Genomic DNA, 21,977 nt, shown 5'->3' with positions numbered 1-21,977 from the left:
ATTTTTTGTTTTATTATTACTATTTTTATTATTTATACATTGAATTGCTATACATAATTTGGCTTGCAAAGAGAATTTGCCCAACATGAAATACATCTCAGACCAATCCAGTTGGGAACACTACACACATTATAATCAACAGGTAATAAACCATTACTGTGTCCCAACTATGGAAGGATCTTTAAAATTTGGGGGGGGGGGCAAGGATGAAGCTGGGAAAATTAAGGGCATAGAAATTCCCTTTGGAGCTATTATCTATCAGCAGCACACTGATGGTCACCACACCACACCACTGTGCAGGGGAGGAATTAGCATTTTTACTTAGATTATCTCTCACATAAACAATACCATTTCTCAATTAATCTTTTTCTATACCCCATAACTGTGTTATTAGATGGTGAACTTTAGAACACTGTTTTAAAACATTTTAAAATTTTATTTATTAATTTATCCCATGAGCACTCACATGCACATGATGGAGAAAGGTCCAGAACCCCCAACAAAGTATTGATGCCACCATCCACACCCATCTTTCAACCAGCCCCAGATCATGGACAAGCGTGTGTTTGGAATATTTAGGGAGGATTCTGGACTTGAACTGGGAACCATCACATATAAGTTTGCCTCACAGAGCATCACATCTTTACATTATGCCACATTTAAATAATTTTTACAACTTTCAATCACTGAAAACATAAGATAGAAATATTCTCCAGGAAGATGTGTAGGAAGGTCTATCAAAATATTGCTGTGGATATTGGAATCTATGCCCATCCAAAAGTATGAAGTATGTATAACCTACTCATCAATTGGAAAATTAGGAAATTACTAAGTTTTTCTGCCATCCTGAAGAAAAGAACATCACCTCCTAAAGTGTGAGTCCTCTCTTCTACATTTCTTCCCAACTATTATTGAAAAGTATCTTTTCACATCAAGACAATAGGAAAATGGTTATATGTGTGTATGTATTACATAAATGCTGATGTGAATATTTGCTGATGCAAATATGAACTTAGATGGTCACTAATCCTTGAAAACTTGAAGGTGGTAAATGCAGCTCTAGATACTGTAATTTCTGTTCTGAATACCCCTGTGCTGTGAGAAGTCTTAGAGCATTTGCACACAACATGGGGTCTGCTTTCTTGTTGGAGAAATGAGGGTCCATTTTCTTATAAACTAAACATAATAAAAATAATCACTATAAGGAACTTAAGGCATTTAAAGTTTTAAGTTTTAAATAAAATAACCATGGCAGGAAGAAATATTTACCCATAATGTATTAAATTGTATAATACAGATATTTCCTCTCCCTAGGGGAAATATTTCCTAGATTTATATTAAAGTGATTTCAAAAATGATGTGTATCCGCCGGGCGCGTGTGCGTGCGTGCCCAAGATCCCGAGAGGAGAATGGAGGAGAAGGGATTGCGGCGTGACCATCCCCCCTGGGGGGTGATTTCTCGCTTTCTGTCTCTATGTCTCTGTCTGTCTGGCGAGCGCACGTGCCCTATAGCAAAAACCTCTCCAAAAAAAAAAAATGATGTGTATCTATTTATGTATATATGTTTGTCAGCATACATACACACAGATTTATGTATGTATGTGTATATAGAAGTTATTATTTAACTAAAATAAATGCTCATAAGTCTTTTTTCTAGAATTTAAAAATACAAAAGTAGAATTGCTTCTGGTAAACTAATCTTAAATATTCATAGATCTAAGAAATTGCTCTGCAGAACAAGCTCTACTAATTTATACTCCCGTTAGCAACGTACAAGAATGGTCATTTCTTAAAACCCCAAAAACACTAGGTAGTGTTAATCTCCTGAATTTTTACCCATCTGATAGTGGAGAATGATACTTCATTGTTCAATGCACTTAATTTTCTTTAATATGGTTCTTTGCTATTTGTAATGTACTTGATGAAAATTTCCTGTTTACATTTTTCTATTGAATTTTTTTTTTTTTAATTTGCTAGAGGGTGCATACATTTGCAGGGGAGAGACAGAGATGCAGGGAAAGTAAGAAAGCACCTCCCATGGGGAATGGTAACACTGGAATCCCTTCTCTTCCATTTCTCCTTTCAAGATTTTGGACACGAACACATACATGCCCTGTGTGTTTTTCAAGCCATCAGGTTTGGACTTGAAGCATACAGTCAGCCATGTAGGATCCAGCCACCTCAACTACCATGGCACCAGCTGGCCCAGGGTTATTCTTACTTTTAAATGAGCACTTATTGGGATGTTTTTGTTTTGCCACTCTTGCTGCAGCCTCAACCCCTTTATTTCAATCTGTCATTAGAAAGATGTACAAATTCCAAAAAGTCTATGTAAAAATATAATTAAAGTACAAGTTTACTCTGTGCAAAAAAAAAATTGAAATCCATTCATCCATTTTTATTACTGCCTTTTTATGAACTTTTTGAAGATGCTCCTCATATATTCCTTATCAGTTTTCAACTTTTCCCTTGTCAATACAAACATACACAGCCTAACTGTATGTATGTGTATGTGCACGTGTATGTATTCATGTGCATATATATATATATAAAATTGCTTCATTTCCACTTATTTAGAAAGTTCAGGAAACAAAAATTTATAAAGACAGAAAATAGATTAGTGGTTGCTTGGAGCTGTGGGAAGTAATGAGAATTAATTGTAAATGGGCATGCTGGACCTTCTTAGAGGAATTAAAATGTTCTAAAACCTATTTTTGGTGATGATTGCATTACTTGCTAAAGTTATTCAAAAATTCTGAAGTATACCCTTAAAAGGATAAATTTTTATGCATGTTATATATCGATTAAGTTGCATCTTAAAAAAAGACAGATGTCGGGAACCAGCAGTTAGCGTAATGTTTATGTCGCTGGACTCCCACGTAGTAGACCGCGGTTCGCGTCCCAGACCCAGTGGCTTAAAACTCATGCCGGGCGCGTATGCGTGTGTGCCCAAGATCCCAGGAGGAGAATGGAGGAGAAGGGATTGCGGCGTGACCATTCCCCCTGGGGGGTGATTTCTCGCTTTCTGTCTCTATGTCTCTCTCTGTCTGGCGAGCGCACGCACCCTATAGTGAAAAAAAAAAAAAAAGACAGATGTATTATTCAACAATGTGCTTTTCTTTCAAGTAACAATATATCATGGCTCTACCTACAAGTTAGTAGATATGGCCTCAAAGTCGACCTTTTTGTACTTTTTATATGCACATACATAAACACATAGATCCATATGATTTAGTATTTTACAATCATATACATTTACTTTTTGCACAAAATTTGGTAACTTAATTTTAAAACAGAAGAGCAAAACAAATAAGCTATGGAACCAAACAAAGGTAATAAATAAGACAGATTGGGAAAAATATATTATTTACAATATGTTAACAGATAAAATGATAATCTATTTAACACGTAGATTGTTTATAAATGGACAAGAAAAAAGACAACCCAATAGAAAAATAAGCAAAAACTATGAATAAGTAGTTCTCAGAAAATCAAACCCAGATGACTCAAAACATGAAATAATCTGTAAGTTTACAAAAGTTAAAGAAATGCAAATAATTAATAATACAATGTTAATTTATATGTATTATGTTAACAAAAATTAAAACATGGTTGACATTTATTACTGGTAGGTATATGTGGAATGTCTACTTTGAAGCATTGATAAATTTAATTTACTTTTTAAGTTTTATGTTATAGAGTGCATGAGCTCACCAGAAAGAAAAAGAAATCACCCCCCGGGGAAGATGGCCACGTGGCAATCCCTTCTCTTCCATTCTTGTCTTGGGATTCTAGGCACAGATGAACATGCCCCTGTTGTGAGTTTAAGCCACCGGGTATGGGACTCAAACTGCAGTCAACAAAGTGGGAGTCCAGCCACATGACTATTATGCCATCTGGTGGCCTTGCATTGCTAAATTATTAAAACATTTTTGGAAAGAAGTTTGAAAAAACCTTTGTCTCTAAATTTATCTTCAAGATATAAAATACTAGAAAGGATATATGCTCAAGAATATTTACTGTATTATTATTTTTAATGTGAAAAAGCCTTGAAACAATTTTTTTAAAGTTGAATAAATGATGGTATATGCATATTTGATTTTGCATATTTATTTTACATCTAGTCACATTATTAAATTTCTTGTCTTTTTTTTTTGGGGGGGGGAACTGATCTTTATTTTACCTTACAAATCATGCATAAATGCCTTGAAATAAGTTTTCTTTGAATAAACATTTTTACTTAGCAAAATTCAAAAGGGGAAATAGTAAGCCTTTCTGGGGTAGGAAAAGCCTTTCAACAGTCCCTGAGTGATTTTCACAAAATAAAAAAAATGGACCCTAGTCTTACAGAAGTTTTGGCTTAATTTTACCAAGCACCAAGATGTGCCACAATAGTCTCCACTGATTTTGTATGATTCAGGAGCTAAAAATATCTATATCATCATTTTTAAGGATAAGAAAAGAAGCAAAGGAATAATAATATTTCGTGACACATGAAAATTATATAAAATTTCAGTATTCTTAAGTAAACTTATTTTAGATCATAGTAACATCCACTGGTATTGTCTATGGCTGTTTTCATACCATAAAGGTAGATTTCAGTAACTGTGTCACAGACTATAAGGCCAAAAAGCCTAAAATAGCAGGTGGTTGGGGAAGTCGTGAAATATTTTACTATGTTTTTCTATGCAAAAATGCATCAAGACTTTCCCAATGACCCAACATTTACTATATGATCTTTTACAGAAAATGTTTGTGGACCACTGAAGAAAAATTCAGAAGACTAAATAATTTCCTAAATGTAATTAGATGGGGATCTGAAAATGTAAATCATGGAATCATAAATTCTTGGAAATGCCTTTGTGTTACATTAATAGGTAACACTACACAGTAAAGCTGCCTTCAGTCTATTTCAAGTTGTCTTTGGTTCAGACAATTGTATCTAAATCTATTATGCTTTCATTTCCCTTTTTACTGTATCTGGTCCTCTGCTCAGAATTAGTTTCCATCATGACAACCCCCTCTCCCTCAGCATTTGCACTGACCTATCTCCATGACCCCTGTTACCATCCTAGCTAGATTCTCCAGTCTAAGTCAAGAAGTAAGGAGATGTGTGTTGAGTACCACCCGTTTATTCTGCAGAAGACTTGAGGCCATCTATGGTTCAAGTAAATTCCCAATCATTAGAAGACGGGTTGGATTTGTGACTAAAGCCAGACTCTCAAGCACTCACTCCAGTGTTCTTCACTCTAGGCCAGACCGCCTCAACAGCCAACTCAACAAATGTCACAGGAAATTACATTAACTAGAAGTGGAAAAAGAGTCTTGCAATTGCTAAACAAAAACATACAGTAATTACATGTTTATATTCTGTCATTAAAAAAACTCCTGCTACCAGTATTTTCCAATACTGAAATAGTTTAAACATGCACATTTATATTTGGAGCAAAATTTAGAATAAAATATCTTAAAGATATTACTTTTAAGGCTTATTATGAATGTAAATGAAAAAAAGCTGGATTCAAAAGAAGACATCTCAATACAAAAAATAAATTATTTCAATGATCCTCCAACTGCCGTTGTAGGAAGTTTTGTATTATATACCAAAAATTAAGTGGCATTAATCCTGGAGTTGTGAGGGGATCAGGAGTCTGTATATTTATGACAGTCAACTTACACAGTGGAAGTAATTACATAGTTTAAAGATCCCTAAAATTTAAAAAACAACAACACCTAAAAAAAGCATCTAAAATCTCTTTCTAGTGCACGCACACACATACACACACACACACACACACACACACATACACAAACCATGCAGCACCTTCTTAAGGACTAATAGTATTGTAGCGTATAAAATCCTATTCATTGAGTTTGTTTTTTTTTTAATTGCTATAAGGTACGTGCACTGCCAGAGAGAGGAAAAAAAAGAGAGAGACAGAGAAGAAGAAGGCATCCCGCGGGGTGTGGCCACTCTGCAATCTCTTTTGCTTCCATTTCTCTCTCCTGTTGGGATTTTGAGCATACATGCACACATGCCTGGTGTTTTTTATATTTTCTTTTAAAAATTTCTTTTGCACGTGCATTGACTAAGATACCATTAGTTTTAAAAAATTGTTTATTTACTTTTATTTATTAGTAGTAGTAAATTTGCTATAGGGCACGTGTGCTCACCAGAGAGAGATGAGAGAGAAAGAAAGCCACTAGGTCTGGGACTTGAACCCCGGTTGGCCATGTGAGTGTATCACCTCAACCACCACACCACCTGTTGGCTCCACTGGGTCTATTTTTCAAGTCCCTGGGGCTGTGATTTGGAAAGATTCAAACTGAGGTCATACATATGGGATTTGGCTTTTTTTAACCACTAGATTGCAAGACTAGCCTTATTCAAATATTTTCTAATGCATTAACTAAAAACCTACATGAGGATAAACACTTTCACACATAGTCAAATAAAGATAATTCCAAATATATGTAACAAATTTAATTGTTTATAAGTTCATCAAATTGACACCATGTATTCAACTGACTTGTATAAGATGACAAAAATACTATATACAATATACATTTAGGTCACAGACTTTTTTTAGAGATATTTTTGCTATAGGGTGTGTACACTTGCTGGAGTGACAAAAATAGAGAGACAGAAAGTAAGAAATCACTCACGGAGGATGGCCACACCACACTTCCTTTTCTTCTCAGGATTTTAGGCTTGCACATACACACAGCTGGCGTGACTTTCAAGCCATGAGGGCCCAGGACTAGAACCATGATTGACCATGTGGGAGTCCAGCAATGTAACCTGCTGGCCCCAGGTCATAGACTTCTAAAAATATGTTCTTTCTAATAAAACAGTTAATTGAAATAATAGATAGTTTCTAGTAATACTATAACTTTGTCCACTGGGGTTATTTTATATATGGCTAAGAAAATTTAATATCTGTAAATGACTTTCAACCAAACTCATATATCAGCCAAAGTTATGAGATGAAGAAATTCATTCCAACAAATAAGAAAGTATTGACTGAGGAGTGTATGACTCTGTCATGTAAAGTTCTAAGTCTTGTTTCAGCAAAAATGTGTGTTAAAATAAATAAATAAATAATAGAAATAAAACTTAGAGTTTCAAGCACATGAATTTTAAAAAATAATAATTAACTGAGGGGAAAAATGATACAGAGAAGTGTTATCCATTCACTCATTTGAAGTTTACTGAATATTGACTTTCTTTGTTGTATTGTGGTAAATGCTGAGCAAAACACCAAGAAAAGTGAGACATGGTCCATGTCATCCAAGCAGTTCGAGCAAAGGGAAATACTTAAAACATGTTTACAAATAAAATACAATATTTCTTATTTCCTTTAAAATGTGATACAGGGGCCAACAGTGGCATGGTGGCTAAGGTGCTAGATTCCCACATGGCTGACTGCCATTCAAGTCCTGGACTTGGCAGCTTGCTTTCTCACCTCCCCCCTAACTCTCTCAGTTGGGTGCATTCACCCTGTAGGAAACTAAAAATAATAATAATGATAAAAATTAAATTAATAATTCTTTTTAAAAATCTGATATAAGCAGAAGAGAATTTCATAACGAGAACTTGTATTGAAAGATTAGCCAAATCATCTTATTTGAAAAGCCATGTTCTGAAGCTGGTGTCCTGGACTACCAACCACATTTTTGTCAATATTTTGATGTATAGAAAATTACTAGATTTTTTTTGGCCTCACTTCTTATGTCTGCCTATACAGTACTGTGTCTAACATACCTGCCATAACATGACTACAGTGTAGATAAAATTCCATGAAATAATGCAAATTGAAAACTACCTTGCAGAACATTCAAAAACGAAACAATAACTTAAAGAACTTATAAGAGCATATTTCTGGTTCACTTACATTTACTAAATTGTGTTCAGTGAAATTCTAATTCCCTAATTTTCTCTAATCACCACAATACCTTATTTCACCAATGAGAAAGTGGCTACTTTCAATAATATACTAGCATAATCCAAACTTTTTTTTTGGAGAGGTTTTTGCTATAGGGCACATGTGTTCGCCAGAAAGAGAGAGATGGAGACAGAAAGCCAGAAACCACTCCCCAGTGGGGATGGCCATGCTGCAATCCCTTCTCCTCCATTCTCCTCTCAGGATCTTGGACACGCACACACACATGCCCAATGTGAGTTTAAACCACCAGGTCCAGGACTCGAACTGTGGTCGACTACATGGGAGTCCAGTGACATAGCAATTACGTCATCTACTGGTTCCTAAACATCTTTTCTTTTTAAAAAAAATTTCAAGATGCATAAGAGAGCACTTACCCCAAGTATTCATTTGATGTTTGACATAGTAGCAGTTCATCAAATATTCCCATTATTAAAAAAATGAACACACTAGAGATTACATCATTTTGGGACTACTTATGTAGAAACAAGTATTACATATTTTCCAAAGGAGAGTACTACGGGGAAAAAATAAACATGGTAAATGGTAAAGGATGTTCTGTAGTGGGGGTGGTGACAGCAGTTTTGTATAAGGTAATGTTTGAGCAGAGACCTGAGGAAAGTTTGGGTGCGAGGATTTGGAACAGCGTTCTAGGAGAAGAGCTAAGTTAGGAACCCTAGGCAGGGTTTTGTGAAGTATGCCCCAGGGACAGGAAAAAGGCAAAAAGCAGAAGGCAACAGGTCGGAGATTGCAGGGAGAAGATGGGCATGCCCGTGGGGTACAGGTCACGAAGGTGTGGGTATCATTGTAAACAGTTTATCTTTTACTTTGGGTGAGAGGAGAAGTCGTTGGACGGTTTCAAGCAACATGGTCTAGTTGAACTTATTTCTTATCTCATGTAATTGACATTTTCCATGCTAGTATTACCTGGATACATATTGTGTGTCAAGCAATGTGTTATCAAGTATTCCAGAGTGTATTTACTCTTGGTATATCTACAAGAAACTCGCACATCTAAGTGAAGTGTGTGTTTTTTGGTAAGTTTATTTATCTGTTTACTTTGAGAGAGAGAAAGAGATGGAGATAAAGAGGTGAAGAGAAAGAAGCAGGCAGCCTTCACAGGGTCTGCTGAAATCCCTCCCCAAGCCCGCAGGCAGTGGCACTTGGTCTCTAGAAAACAGCCCTTCATCAATAGAAAAGCTGACCAAGGATATCTTGACACTAAGAGAAATGAAAGGAAGGTATAAATGTGTAAAAGAACAAGACATATTCGAAGAAGGTACTGGTCCTTAGCTACAAACTTAGTCCAATCTGCATTTGATTTTTAAGTCTCTTCTACATGAGCCTCCCCAAATTGTTCTCTAATATGTAATAAAAATTTGAGCATCTCTAGCAAATGTGATTTTTAAGGAGAACTAAAGAATATAGATTTTAGAAGACCTATTCCTATGGGAACAATCATACACCAGACATACATGTGAATTATCAAAAGTAATTGTAATAAGTAATAAAAGTTTTAACCATGTCTACACGTTAAAGGTAGCAATAAGCAAAACCAGAAAAATAATTGAAGTAAAACAGGAAACCCTTGTGATCATGTATTGCAACCATCAATCCAAGGCTTGTTGTACTGCCCTCTTTAGAAGCTTTCTGTGGAAGTTTATCAAGTGCAACTTCTCTTTGCAATTTGATTGCCATACCTGGTTTAATTTGTTCCAAAAACAAAGTAATTATACACTGGGCTCAATACCTGAAATTACTGGTCTTCTGTGTTTCTAGGTATTTTGAAAGACATATATATCTCCAGTTTCTTAGAGGTAACTAAAAAGTCACACGGCATGTTTTTCCCATGGAATATGTAATCTACTTTTACTATATGATTCGCTGCAACAACACTTTATTGGTCAGCAAGAATAGTTGATTTATTTTATAAAAATTAAATCTTTTACAATACAGATGTTCACAAATTAAATGTGTAATATTGTATTTCCACTGTTGTAAAACAATTCAAGTGAAATTTTGAAAATAAAGTATTTGCTGTTGAAGTTTATGTATGAAAAAATTACTGCATACACACATTAAATAACAAAATAAATTTTCCAATGAATACATTTATATATTACATGGCATGGTAAGGCAATAAATAGAAACAGGGGCTTCTTAAGATCTAAATACCTAACATTAAGTTATGGCATCAAGATGAGGGAATTTTCTTTCTTTTTTTTTTTTTTTTTTGAGAGGTTTTCGCTATAGGGAACGTGCGCTCGCCAGAGCAAGACAGACAGAGACAGAGAGACAGAAAGCGAGAAATCACCCCTCAGGGGAGATGGCCACATTGCAATCCCTTCTCCTCCATTCTCCTCTCGGGATCTTGGGCACGCACGCACACGCCCCCAGCATGAATTTTAGGCCACCAGGTCTGGGACGTGAACCAAGGTTGACTACGTGGGAGTCCAGCAACATAGCCATTACGTTAACTGCTGGTCCCAAGATCAGGGAATTTTCTGTAAGTTTTTAACGTATCTACCAAACTATTCTAATAAATTTAGAGCACATTTTACCAACTTTAAACAATGTCTCCAAAACCACTCCAATAAATAGAGCATGAAGAATGATTACGGTCTAGTAGATTTGTAACTTATAAGGAATGGGCACAAGATGCTTTGGGAACTAAAAAGTTTGAATAAAGATGTTGAATAAATTAGCAGACATTTGTCATCCTGTCACCAAGAGGGAGTTTTAGGAGATTTCATCTATTTGTTAACATCACATTACATAAAAAGTATAGTATATCAACAACACTATATTTATACTATACATACACACATAAACATACAAATCCACACTTATAAGCTGAACTTATTAAATAATAAGCTGTGGAAGAAAGGGTTTATTACATATATTTTACATTGACCACTGAATCTAAATAATCATGATAAAATAAGATAAAATTTCCCTGAATGAATAAATGCATGTTATTTGGAGAAAAGACTGATCTTAATTATAATTAATTTTAGTGGTTGCTTGGTTAAACAAAAGTAAGCTTAGTGATTAAATGCAACTGATTTTTCTTGAATACTGAATAACTTTTTTTTTTTTGCTATTGGGCACTTGTGCTTACTGGAGAGGAATAAAGAGAGAAAAAAATGAGAAATCACCCCTTGTGGGTGATCCTTCTCCTTCAATTGCCTCTAGAGATTTTGGGCATACACACCTACTCAGTGTGTTTTTTAAGTCGTCTGGTCTGGGACTTGAACCACGGCATCATCCAGCTGTGGAATCTAGCACCTTACCCACCATGCCACCTACTGCCTCATCTCTTAAATAATTTTTAAAAATCATATGAAACAATATTCATATAATACTATTGTTGAGCCTATAATATACATAAATGGAATGCATTTGACAGTAACAGCACAAAAGATGTGGGTGGAATTAATGTATTGGAGTAGAAAAATGACACCAGATGGTAACTTAAATCCACAGGAAGAAATGAAGAGAACCAAATGTAGTAAATATAAATGGTTTTTGTTTTGTTTTGTTTTGTTTTTTTCTGGAGAGGTTTTTTTTGCTATAGGGCACGTGTGCTCGCCAGAAAGACAGAGAGAGACAGAGAGACAGAAAGTGAGAAATCAGCCCCCAGGGAGGATGGCCAAGTTTCGGACCCGGTGGCTTAAACTCAGGCCAGGCGCGTGTGCGTGCGTGCCCAAGATTCCGAGAGGAGAATGGAGGAGAAGGGATTGTGGCATGGCCATCCCACCTGGAGGGTGATTTCTCACTTTCTAGCTCTCTGTCTCGCTCTGTCTCTCTGGCAAGTGCATGCACTCTGTGGCAAAAACCTCTAAAAAAAAAAAAAAAAAAAGGCAGAGATTATCAGACTGGACAAGACAAATCAAAAGAAAGTAAGACCAAGTAGCATACCTGTCTACCAGAAGGCACACTCTTGGACACAAAGATAACAGGAAGGAGCCAGTGGTGACACAGTGGTAACGAACCTGGACCCACAAGGGAAGTCCTGGGTTTATACCCCAGCAACCTCTGATCTTGCCAGCATGCACATGTGCCATGACCTGGGCAGCAGAAGTGGGGTAGACAGTGGTGTGAAGACGCTATTAGGGGTGCCTGTCTCTTTGTTTTTCTCTCTTTCATGGAAGAAGTAAAGAAACTTAAAACAGATAGGAACCAGCAAATGCTGTAATGATTACATTGCTGGACTCCGACATAGTTGACTGAGGTTCAAGTCTCAGACCCAGCAGATTAAAACTGACACCAGGCACTTGTGGATGCAAGCCCCAAATCCTGACAGAATGGAGAAGAGATTGTGGCATGCCATCCCCCTGGGGGTGATTTTTTACTTTCTGTCTCTCTCATAAATGCTGGCACCCTTTAGCAAAAATCTCTCTTTAAAAAAAAAGAAAAAAAAAAAAAAACAGGGCCAGCCCTATAGCCAAGAGGTTAAGGCAACCAGATACCACATGGCCAACTATGGTTTAAATTTTTGCCCTGGTGGCTTGAAAAACACACCCATGACGTGCCACCAATCTCAACTAGATGGAGAGATTGTGGCATAACCACTTCCTTCTGTGGAGTGCGTTCTCCCAGCCCCCACCCGTCTTTCTGTCTCTCTCTAGTGAGCATATACTGCCTCTGGCCTTAAATAAATAAATACAATAACAATAAGATAAAATTAAAGGTATAGAAAAAGAATGGCTAGACTAAAACCAAACTAATTATGCTGTGACTAAAATCTTTTCTACTAATGGCAGCAATGATAGGGAATCTATCTGCTGCTAAAATCCTTCGGATGGCAGGCATCAGATATTTAAAGTCGGGTGGCAGATGATGCATGACTGTTTGTATTCTGTAAGCTCCTAACCCCAAAGAAAGTAACATGCACCATGAAAAAATCAAACAACAACAAAAACAGCTTTTTTAAAGTATGGGATTAATTTTCTATTATTTTTGTATCTACGGCTAGAGGTAAAACTGAAATTGCTATTACTCTTGGTGTGTTTAAAAATATTTTTTTAAGTTGGTCATAAACATCTCTTACTTTGCTGTACCCCAAGAATAATTATTCCACTAGACAGCTAATACAAAGGAGGTATTTAAAAAGTTTATGAAAAATGGGACCAGAGTTGGCGCAATGGCTATATCACTGGACTCCCATATAGTTGACTGTGGTTCGAGTCCTGGACCCAGTAGCTCAAACTCAAGCCGCATGTGTGTGTGCATGCGTGTCCAACATCCCAAGAGGAGAACGGAGGAGAAGGGATTGAGTCATGGTCATCCCTATCTCTCTGGGGGGTGATTTATCACTTTCTGTCTCTCTCTGTCTCTGTCTTTCTGGTGAGCGCAATGTGCCCTATAGTAAAAACCTCTCAAAAAATTATTTTAAAAAAAGTTTATGAGAAATGTACATTATGCAAAAACTAGGTAGCAAAATTTTTTGCACCTAAAGAATCTTGAATGTTAATTCCATTTTTCCATGAACTTTTGTTAAGTCCCCTCATAGATTCCAAGGTATGATAAATTTTACAGAGATCCTGTCTGATTGGCTTATACAAATTAATAAATATTTAAATAATTTAATATAGGAAAATACAGAATCCCCAGGGAAGAAACTATATTTCTATACTTTGAATATGCTAGCATTTTAAGGAAAATACATTATTGAGAAACTGCTAACTTAGAAACACTTTTAAGTAAGAATATAAATTCATATAATGTAAATCTTTGGAGGAATCATACTAGGTTGATAACTCTGGCTTAAAAATAGCTTTGTGGAAGCCACAATGAGACACCACTTTACTTTTACATGCAACATGATGGCTATTAATCAAAAAGATAGACAATAGGGGCTAGTAGGTGGCTTGATGGTTAAGGGTGCTAGACTCTCACATGGCCAACTGCGGTTCAAGTCCTGGACCTGGCGGCCTCCTCTCCCTCTCTCCTCTCTCTATCCCTCTCTGGTCAAACTGAAATAAATAAATGAAAGAATAAATAAAAAGAAAAAAAAAGATAGACAATAACAAGTATTGACAAAAACACGGAAAATTTGGAACCTTCATTCACTGCTGTGCATCTAAACAGTAAAAGTTTGGCAGGTCCTCCAGATATCAAACAGTTCTTATTTGACCCCAAAATTCCGCTCCTAGGTGTATACACAAGATATCTGAGCATTTATGTCCACAAAAAGTCAGGAAGTTCGCCCAGTTCGGTCTTTAGCTTTGTGAAAGCTGTTCCCACTACAGTCCTTTTCTTATACTAGAAAGGGCTAGTGTTCTACCCCTTATGTAGTTCCCTAAATCCTTATTTAATAATGATGCATGGCAGGACTAATTATGATTAATTTGTGAAATTATAATCTTCTGAAACATATTTTATAACTATACAAGAATGCATGCAAACAAAAGGAATGGGTTTTAAACTGGTGTACCAGAGTGAAGTAAAAATGTCACCGAATACTCAATATTTAGCCACCATTCCCCCACACGAATAAAAATACTAGCAGGACTGCTATCGAATGTACACAACTTAATCTAACATTCAGTGTTGAAGAAGATGTCTGTATCTGTGATTTTAAAGTCACATCATGTATGCATACTGTCAAAAACCGTATTGTACCCCCCTCCACACACACACACCACACACACAAACTTTAAAAAACAATTGATTGATTTGAGGGGTCGGCAGGCGGTGTGGCAGTTAAAGCGCTGGACTCCCATGTGGCCATCTGTGCTTTGAGTCCTCGATCTGGTGACTTGCTTTCTCACTTTCCCTTTCTCTCTCTGTCTCTTTTGAGTCAAATTAAAAATAATAATGATAATAAAATAATTCTTAAAAAAATTATTTGAGGCAGAGAGAATAAAAGCAAGACTAACCAGGACTTTAAACTTCCTAATGATTATTGAATATTTGCAAACATTTTCAGAAAAATAATACAAATGTAAGAGATTAATATTTCCTAAAAAATAGTGTAGCAAATTAGGAAAATAGATTTGTCATGAAAAGACCACAGCTTTCTGAATTATTTTCCATAAAAAGTTTTGCAACTTGTTTTATTTCTCTCTAGAATAAACACAACAAAACCAATCAAGACACTTTGAGAAATCTAATCAAATTGCTGGAGGAAAGTTCTCTTTTTAATGCAACCTAACATTTACTTATTGTCATATTTATCCATGTTTATAAATCTTTCTCTATAGGCTATCTTATATTTTTAGTAAGAACTTCTATAGAAACTTCTGTCAGAGAAATCTATTAAACCAATTAAAAGAACAAAGTATGGGGGCTAGCAGGTGGTACGGTGGTTGACGAGCTGGATTCCCACGTGTTCAGCCAGGGTTCGAGTTCTGGACCTGGCAGCTTGCTTTCTCACTTTGCCTTTCTGTCTCTCACTCTAATAAAATAAGAAGATAATAATAATAAAAAAAAATTCTTAAAAAAAGAGAGAAAAACGAAATATGAAAGTGTGTCCAGGCAAACCTTTATACATTTCTTGAAAAATTGAAGGTTCTAAATTATGATCATAAGTTCTGTCCTGCCACAGACTAAATGTGAATAACTGTGAGATTTTTCATAATAAGAACAAGTATTTAATACAATCATGTAAATCATGTTTTAAATTATTATGATTCTGCTGATTTGCTTATCTATAATCCTAGTGAGAGAAAAAAACCCAAACCATTACTTTGGTATTTAAGAGCAATCTTTGAGGAGAAGCTTCATATGCTATTTTCAAGAAGGAAATCAAGAGGAGAAAAAAAAAAAAAAGAAGTAAAATATATAAGAAACACACCAAAAAAAGGAAGAAACAAAACAAAACAAAACAAAGCAAAGTTTTATCCATCCCCTGTCTAACCAATGAGTTAGGAGTTTTGTTTTTATCCTATCATTGTTAACATTATGGACAATATTCCTGCTATTTTTCTTCCCTCTATTATTAGAAATAAGGTAAATAAAACTGTACAAGCTGTTTTTTTTTTTTAAATCAATCACCCCATCGATAATACTTTATGATAAGGCCAATCTTAAATTAGTTAGCACTGTCCCAACTCACCCAACCCTAACCTTTTAAAAGATTTTTCCTACAAAAATACATTTATTTCATCAACATATCATTTAGTATGATTTCCAAAAAGCAAACATCAAAAAAAATTATGAAAAATCAGTTTAAAAAGTTGTGACTCTGTAAACATAGTGTCTCATTAATTATTATTTTGCTATAAAAAGTATTTTTATGTGCTATTTAAAGGTATATATATGAGGTTTTCATATTTTGAAAGAATAAGAAAATGTTAGAGTTCTAGCATTTATTATAAAATATTCTTAACTTACAAACTTGACACTTTATTGTGAAAACATAGATAAACTAGGACTCAAGTTCATTTTTAGTTGTTATATTCATAAAACTATTTTCACCACCAAAACCAAAAACAACAACAACAACAACAAAACTGATGAAAATTTACAGGAAATTCTGAAGAAATTTAATTTGAAGGATTCAATTCAGTGGGCTTAGAACTAGCGAAGTGTTAAAGTTATCTAGGGAGTTATCTAAATTCAATCCTCTGCTGCCAAATAGCGAGTAAAACAGATAAAAGCAATTTAAACAGGCTATGGGGAATTTGACAGTATTCCTATATATTTAGGCTTAGAAAAGGCTTTCAATGAAGTTAAAAAAAAAATTCTAATTTTACCAAGGACAGTATGCATTTGTACAAAATAATTTCCAGTTATAAACTATCACTACATTTGTTAGGACATTTCTTATGAGCAAGTACACAATTGTCCAAATTCTTATATGATTGAAACTAAGAGTGAAATCTTAAAATAAAATATTGCTGGGCTGAAAAAAATGATAATATTTTTAGTTGGACTTAATAAAGGAAATATGTATACACTAGCCATCGTTAGGTATTCATATTAGATACTCTAGTATAGAAATCACATGTCTTTCACTAGTTTACAAACCAAGTAGAATTCATTATTACATTTATCAAGATGAAAATTTCTTTCAGAAAAGTTTTATTCACCTTTATCTCACTGCATTTTTCATGCACACCAACACACACACACACACACACACACACACACAAACTATAATTTGTCTACAAAAACTAAGAATTCAAAGGAATAGGGAAAGTACTAGAAATCAAGTTTTTTTCTTTAATACTCAGTTATTCTCTTTAGTATAAACAAGACAAAAATATGGTTTCAATTTCCTGGGACCAAAAGGTAATTGAATGAGCTACTTTAATAGGTTAAAAAGAGTCTTAAAAATGTTTGATCATGTATTGAAAAATTTATGTGGCAGTCTTTTGCATTCTAATCAAAGCGTAGAAAATAACTGAGAGTGACTGCATTTTTCACAGGCCTTCCGACCCTACTTTCAGTCTGAAACACAAAACTCACCTGGTTCTCGTTACACAGTAATTATAATAAGCAGAAGTGTTGTCAAAGGCCAGCCCTACAGAGGTAGCTGAAATCTTACCACCAATCTACATGATGCCATCATTATTATTTACTTACGCTTTTGTTCTTTAAAGAAATTTAAGATTATCTACATTTTAAATGTAGATTCATCAAAAGAAGTACTGATGAAGCCACAGGTGGAATATTCTAGTCATATATTTTTCTAATACAGTACATGGTACATTAAAATAACATCCCCTAAAATGAGCCCGCATACCACCAATGGTAGAGGAAAATATTTAGTGAAAAAAGCGTACCTTTCATAATTTTTCAACCTGATTTTTTTCATAGAAAATATCAATGTGCATATAGCATCAAGTTTAAAAACACAAATTAATATTCAGTTTAATGTCACACTGGCTACTTATGCACTGCATTATATTATTTAAGCTTTAAAAATTTTGAACAAAAGCAGTAGGGTTGAAATATCGAATCTAAAATATTCATTGCTTCAGTCTCCTACTAGGATACTAATGAGCTGTGAGAAATTTACACCAAATCAAGGTGTACAGTGTGGATACAAACGAGAGGCTGTGAAGGTTCCACTTGGATCCTATCTTCCCAAGTACAAACAGCCTCTGTGGTTTCTGCAGTTGGTAAGAGCTGAAATTCATCTTTGGGAAATAGAGGATGCTGTAATGGTCTCACATAGTCGACCATGGTTTGCGTTCCAGAGCCAGCAGCTTAAAACTCAGGCCGGGTGTGCGTGCCTGAGTGTGCAAAATCCCAAGAGGAGAATGGAGGAGAAGGAAGTGCAGTATGGCCATCACCCCTGGGGGTGATCTCTTGCTTAATGTTTCTGGTCTCTCTCTCTCTCTCTCTCTGTTTCTCCAGCAAGCAAAAATCTCTCTCAAAAAATTAATTAATTAATTAATTAAAAATTAATTAATTAAATTAAATAGTGACCTTTCACTCCCCAAAAGAGTGATTTCTGGAAAGAGGGAGAAGAGAAGAGCAAAATGTGTTTCAATATAACAACTCTGCTACTTGTGTTCACAGAAAAATAATTCCATTTCAAGCTCCACATTTGAATTTGATCCATTCTCTCTGTTGTTACCACATCCCATTCTTTCTGCAATAAAGTTTCAAATCAACCACCTATACATCTACTGAGTGTTGAGAAAGGTAAAACGCATTAGAGTTTATTGTTCCTGAAGACAGGTTGAATAATTGTCAAAGCCTGAAGAACCAAGAAGACAAATTAGCTCATAACTACCTAGAGTATGTTAAGATCTCACTGTCATCATAAACTCAAATCAGCCATGTTTTACTTATTAATAAAAAAGTTTGCAATGCCCCTGCATGTTCATCTTATTTTTTTTTCCATGAGAACCAGGAATGCACTCTTCTCAGCATATAACTTCTTTGTTAAGCATAGTGATTAAAAACACTAGGTGCAACATTTACTTAATTAAGTTCACAACATAATAAATGATAGAAAAGAAAGCATGGATCTAACCACTTTGTCCTCCTTCGGGAAAGCATCCAAGGAAGCAGAAAGAGAAGGAAAAGAAGAGAAAAACAAACATGAGTGATACAGTAACAACCTGACTTTAAGAAAACAAGTCTGTATCTCTTCAAAGGCTTAAAACATAGATATTTTGAAAAATAAACGATTTCTCTTCCCCAAAACAAGTCATAGTTAAATCCTTCACTGAAAACACATACGTACGGGTCATGCTATATATTAGGTGCAAGAGTTGACGATAATATTTGAAACTGTTAGAACTTGAATTAGTAATCTACATTTAAAATATTCCTCAGAAAGGTTAATTCACTAGCACATGCAGTCTATTATTGAAAATATTTTATTTAAATGCATAAAATTGTATGACTAATTTTATAAAATTGCAATTAAAATATTTGTGCCTATATTTAAGAAAAATCTAAGAGTGTAAAATATAATAAATAAAAATGGGAAAGGAAATATGTTCATTATTTTAGTTATAAAATATTACACATTATTTATTTGTGATATATATTTCAACCTTCATGACATATGGAAAAAACTTTACTTATTTTCTTGCATTCTCGTGAATTATTTTGAGTCATAGTTTCTTTTATTTTTTTTTCCTTTCAATTTTTTTTCCAAGATGAGATGGTTTTAGTAGAGAAACATGGATTACAAGCTGAAATAACTACTAACTCAATCTTCTTTAAACACTCTCTTCTTTCTAAAACCTGAGTTTGACCCTAATGATTTTAATGCATGAATAGTTAACTACATTGCTATGGGCTTGCCTCAAACTTTTAAGGGGAGGTTAACGTACTCACCCAAGAGCTATGAGTGCTCAGTTAGCTTGAACACTCAGATGCCCGGCAACTCATGTTCACTGCCGGCATCTTTTCCTATTTCAGTACCTTTACTACATGGGTTATTCATAGTAAACATTCCACCTCCAGGTGTCACCTATGAGAATTCATTTCAAAATAGTATATATAAAAACATGAAAGAAGAGGAAATTAACAAATAGATCATAATATCACTTTTGGCAAGAAAAAAATAAGACTTATGTAGACCTAAGAATGGAACTTAAAAAAATGAAACATGTATATTATAAAAACCCAGACTGGGCCAACGGGTGGCATGGTAAAGGGTGATGAACTCCCACATGGTCAACTGCAGTTAGAGTCCCGGACCTGGAGGCTTGCCTTTTCACTCCCCTAACTCACTCTGTCTCTCTCTGGTCAAATTAAAATAAATAAATGAATAAACTTAAATAAAATAATTATTTTTTAAAAAAGCACCCCAGACTTTGGTCATTTTTACTTAATCTCAAACTAACCATACAAAGCTAATTTTTACTATAATTTTTCACAGATGAAGAAACTTTTTTCAGAGAAGTTATCTTCTCAAAGCTACACAGATTACAGTCCTATCTTAAAGTATATGCTACATCTATTATACTTAGTGTCTTAATTCCATTGGAAGAGATTTTAGAATACCTTACTTAATGCACAGATTGTCAAAAAATCGAAAGTTAATTGGAAGGCTTATATTAATAAATGACTTTATTCAGACAGAGTCTCATCTGTTGCAATCCTCCTGCTTCAGCCTCCCTAGTAGGTGGAAATACAGGTGCCTAGATTTTCAGAGTGCCCTAGGAATCGACCTGCGCCTCCCGGATAGTCTCAGCCTCAGTAGTAGCATCAACCAAGAGGTGTGCCACTGTAGCTGAAGTGGTTCACTTTCATTGTGACTGAGATTTCCCAAATTGGGAAAATATCAGGGAAGCTTAAAGCTTTAATGTTATCTTTTTTAATTTGTTGAACTTTATTTGTTTGTTTATTTAAATTTGCCCAGTGAGGGACAGAGTGAGAGAGAGAGAGTGAGGGAAAGTGAGAAAGCAAGCCACGAGGTCTGGGACTTGAACCGCTGTCAGCCACGTGAGAGTCCAGCACCCTTAACCAGCATGCCACCTGCCAGCTCGATGTTATCTTAATATATACATCTTAATTATATTAAACTCTATCCATTATTAGGTAACACAAATTGTTTAAAGAAATACTGAAAGCCAGCCAATGACATGGTGGTTATGGCAGCTAGGTCCTGAACATTCCACTGCACAGTCCCGAGTCTGGTGGCCTGAAAATCGCACAAGGCAATGTGCGTGTATGCCCAAAATCACAAGAGGAAAATGGAAGACAGGAGACTAAAGTGTGACCATCTCCCCTTGGGATGATTTCTCACTTTCCCTCTCTCTCTGTCTCTCTCCAGCAAGCGCACACACCCTATTGCAAAATTTTAAAAACAAATAAATAAATACAAAGAATTTTGTAGGTATATGATAATCATAACTGTGCTGTATCATACTGCAGATCTGTGTCAAAGAAAACTCAGCTAGATTTTCTTTATAAATAATTCTGTACTGATAAAGGGACTGTAATTTAGTACAACATTAATAGGTATTCTGAACTAAATAGAATTTGGTTAGCATTTCACAAGTGAGAATATTGGTTCCTACTACATTAGTATAGAGAGCATCAAAAAAATTGTATATATTTAAAGCACTGCCATGACAGAGGAGCAGTTCTTCTTTAAGCCAAAGAATGAAATTGCATCAGGTGGGGGCTGGTAGGTGGCATGGTGGGTAAGGCACTGGACTCCCACATAGCTTACCATGGTTCAAGTCCTGGACCTGGAGGCTTACTTTCTTTCTCACTTTCCTTCTAATTCTTTCTCTCCCTCTTTCTCTCTCTGGTCAAACTTAATAATAATAATAATAATAATAATAATAATAAATTAATGATTAAAAAAAGAAATTGCATGAGGTGAAAGGTATCTCATTGAGAAGATAACCAAAAGCTCAGATTTTAAAATTAACAAAAAAGTGGGACCAGCAGTTTGTGTAATGGCTGTGACGCTGGACTCCCATGTAGTCAACCATGATTCAAGTACTGGACTCAGTGGCTTAAACTCATGCAGGGAGCATGTGCATGCGTGCCCAAGATCCCAAGAGGAGGATAATGGAGGAGAAGGGATTGCGGCGTGGCCATCCCCCCCAGGGGGTGATTTCTCGCTTTCTGTCTCTCTGTCTCTCTCTTTCTGGTGAGCAT

The 21,977-nt window shown here is 35.3% G+C and overlaps 1 protein-coding gene across 1 annotated transcript in view; it reads right to left on the bottom strand.

Annotated features, from left to right (window-relative positions):
- LOC114006117 (regulating synaptic membrane exocytosis protein 1-like) overlaps positions 1-21,977 on the bottom strand; it is a gene marked incomplete at its 3' end in the record, with an annotated part of 286,386 nt that overhangs the window by 26,962 nt on the left and 237,447 nt on the right. The window contains exon 4 of the mRNA XM_027768226.1: positions 18,880-18,891. Within this exon, the coding sequence (XP_027624027.1) occupies positions 18,880-18,891 (12 nt within the window). The remainder of the gene's footprint in view (positions 1-18,879; positions 18,892-21,977) is intronic.

Source organism: Tupaia chinensis, unplaced genomic scaffold (assembly GCF_000334495.1).
Source record: "Tupaia chinensis unplaced genomic scaffold, TupChi_1.0 Scaffold145685_1, whole genome shotgun sequence".
NCBI lineage: Eukaryota > Metazoa > Chordata > Mammalia > Scandentia > Tupaiidae > Tupaia > Tupaia belangeri.
This window is presented reverse-complemented; position numbering and strand designations above follow the sequence as displayed.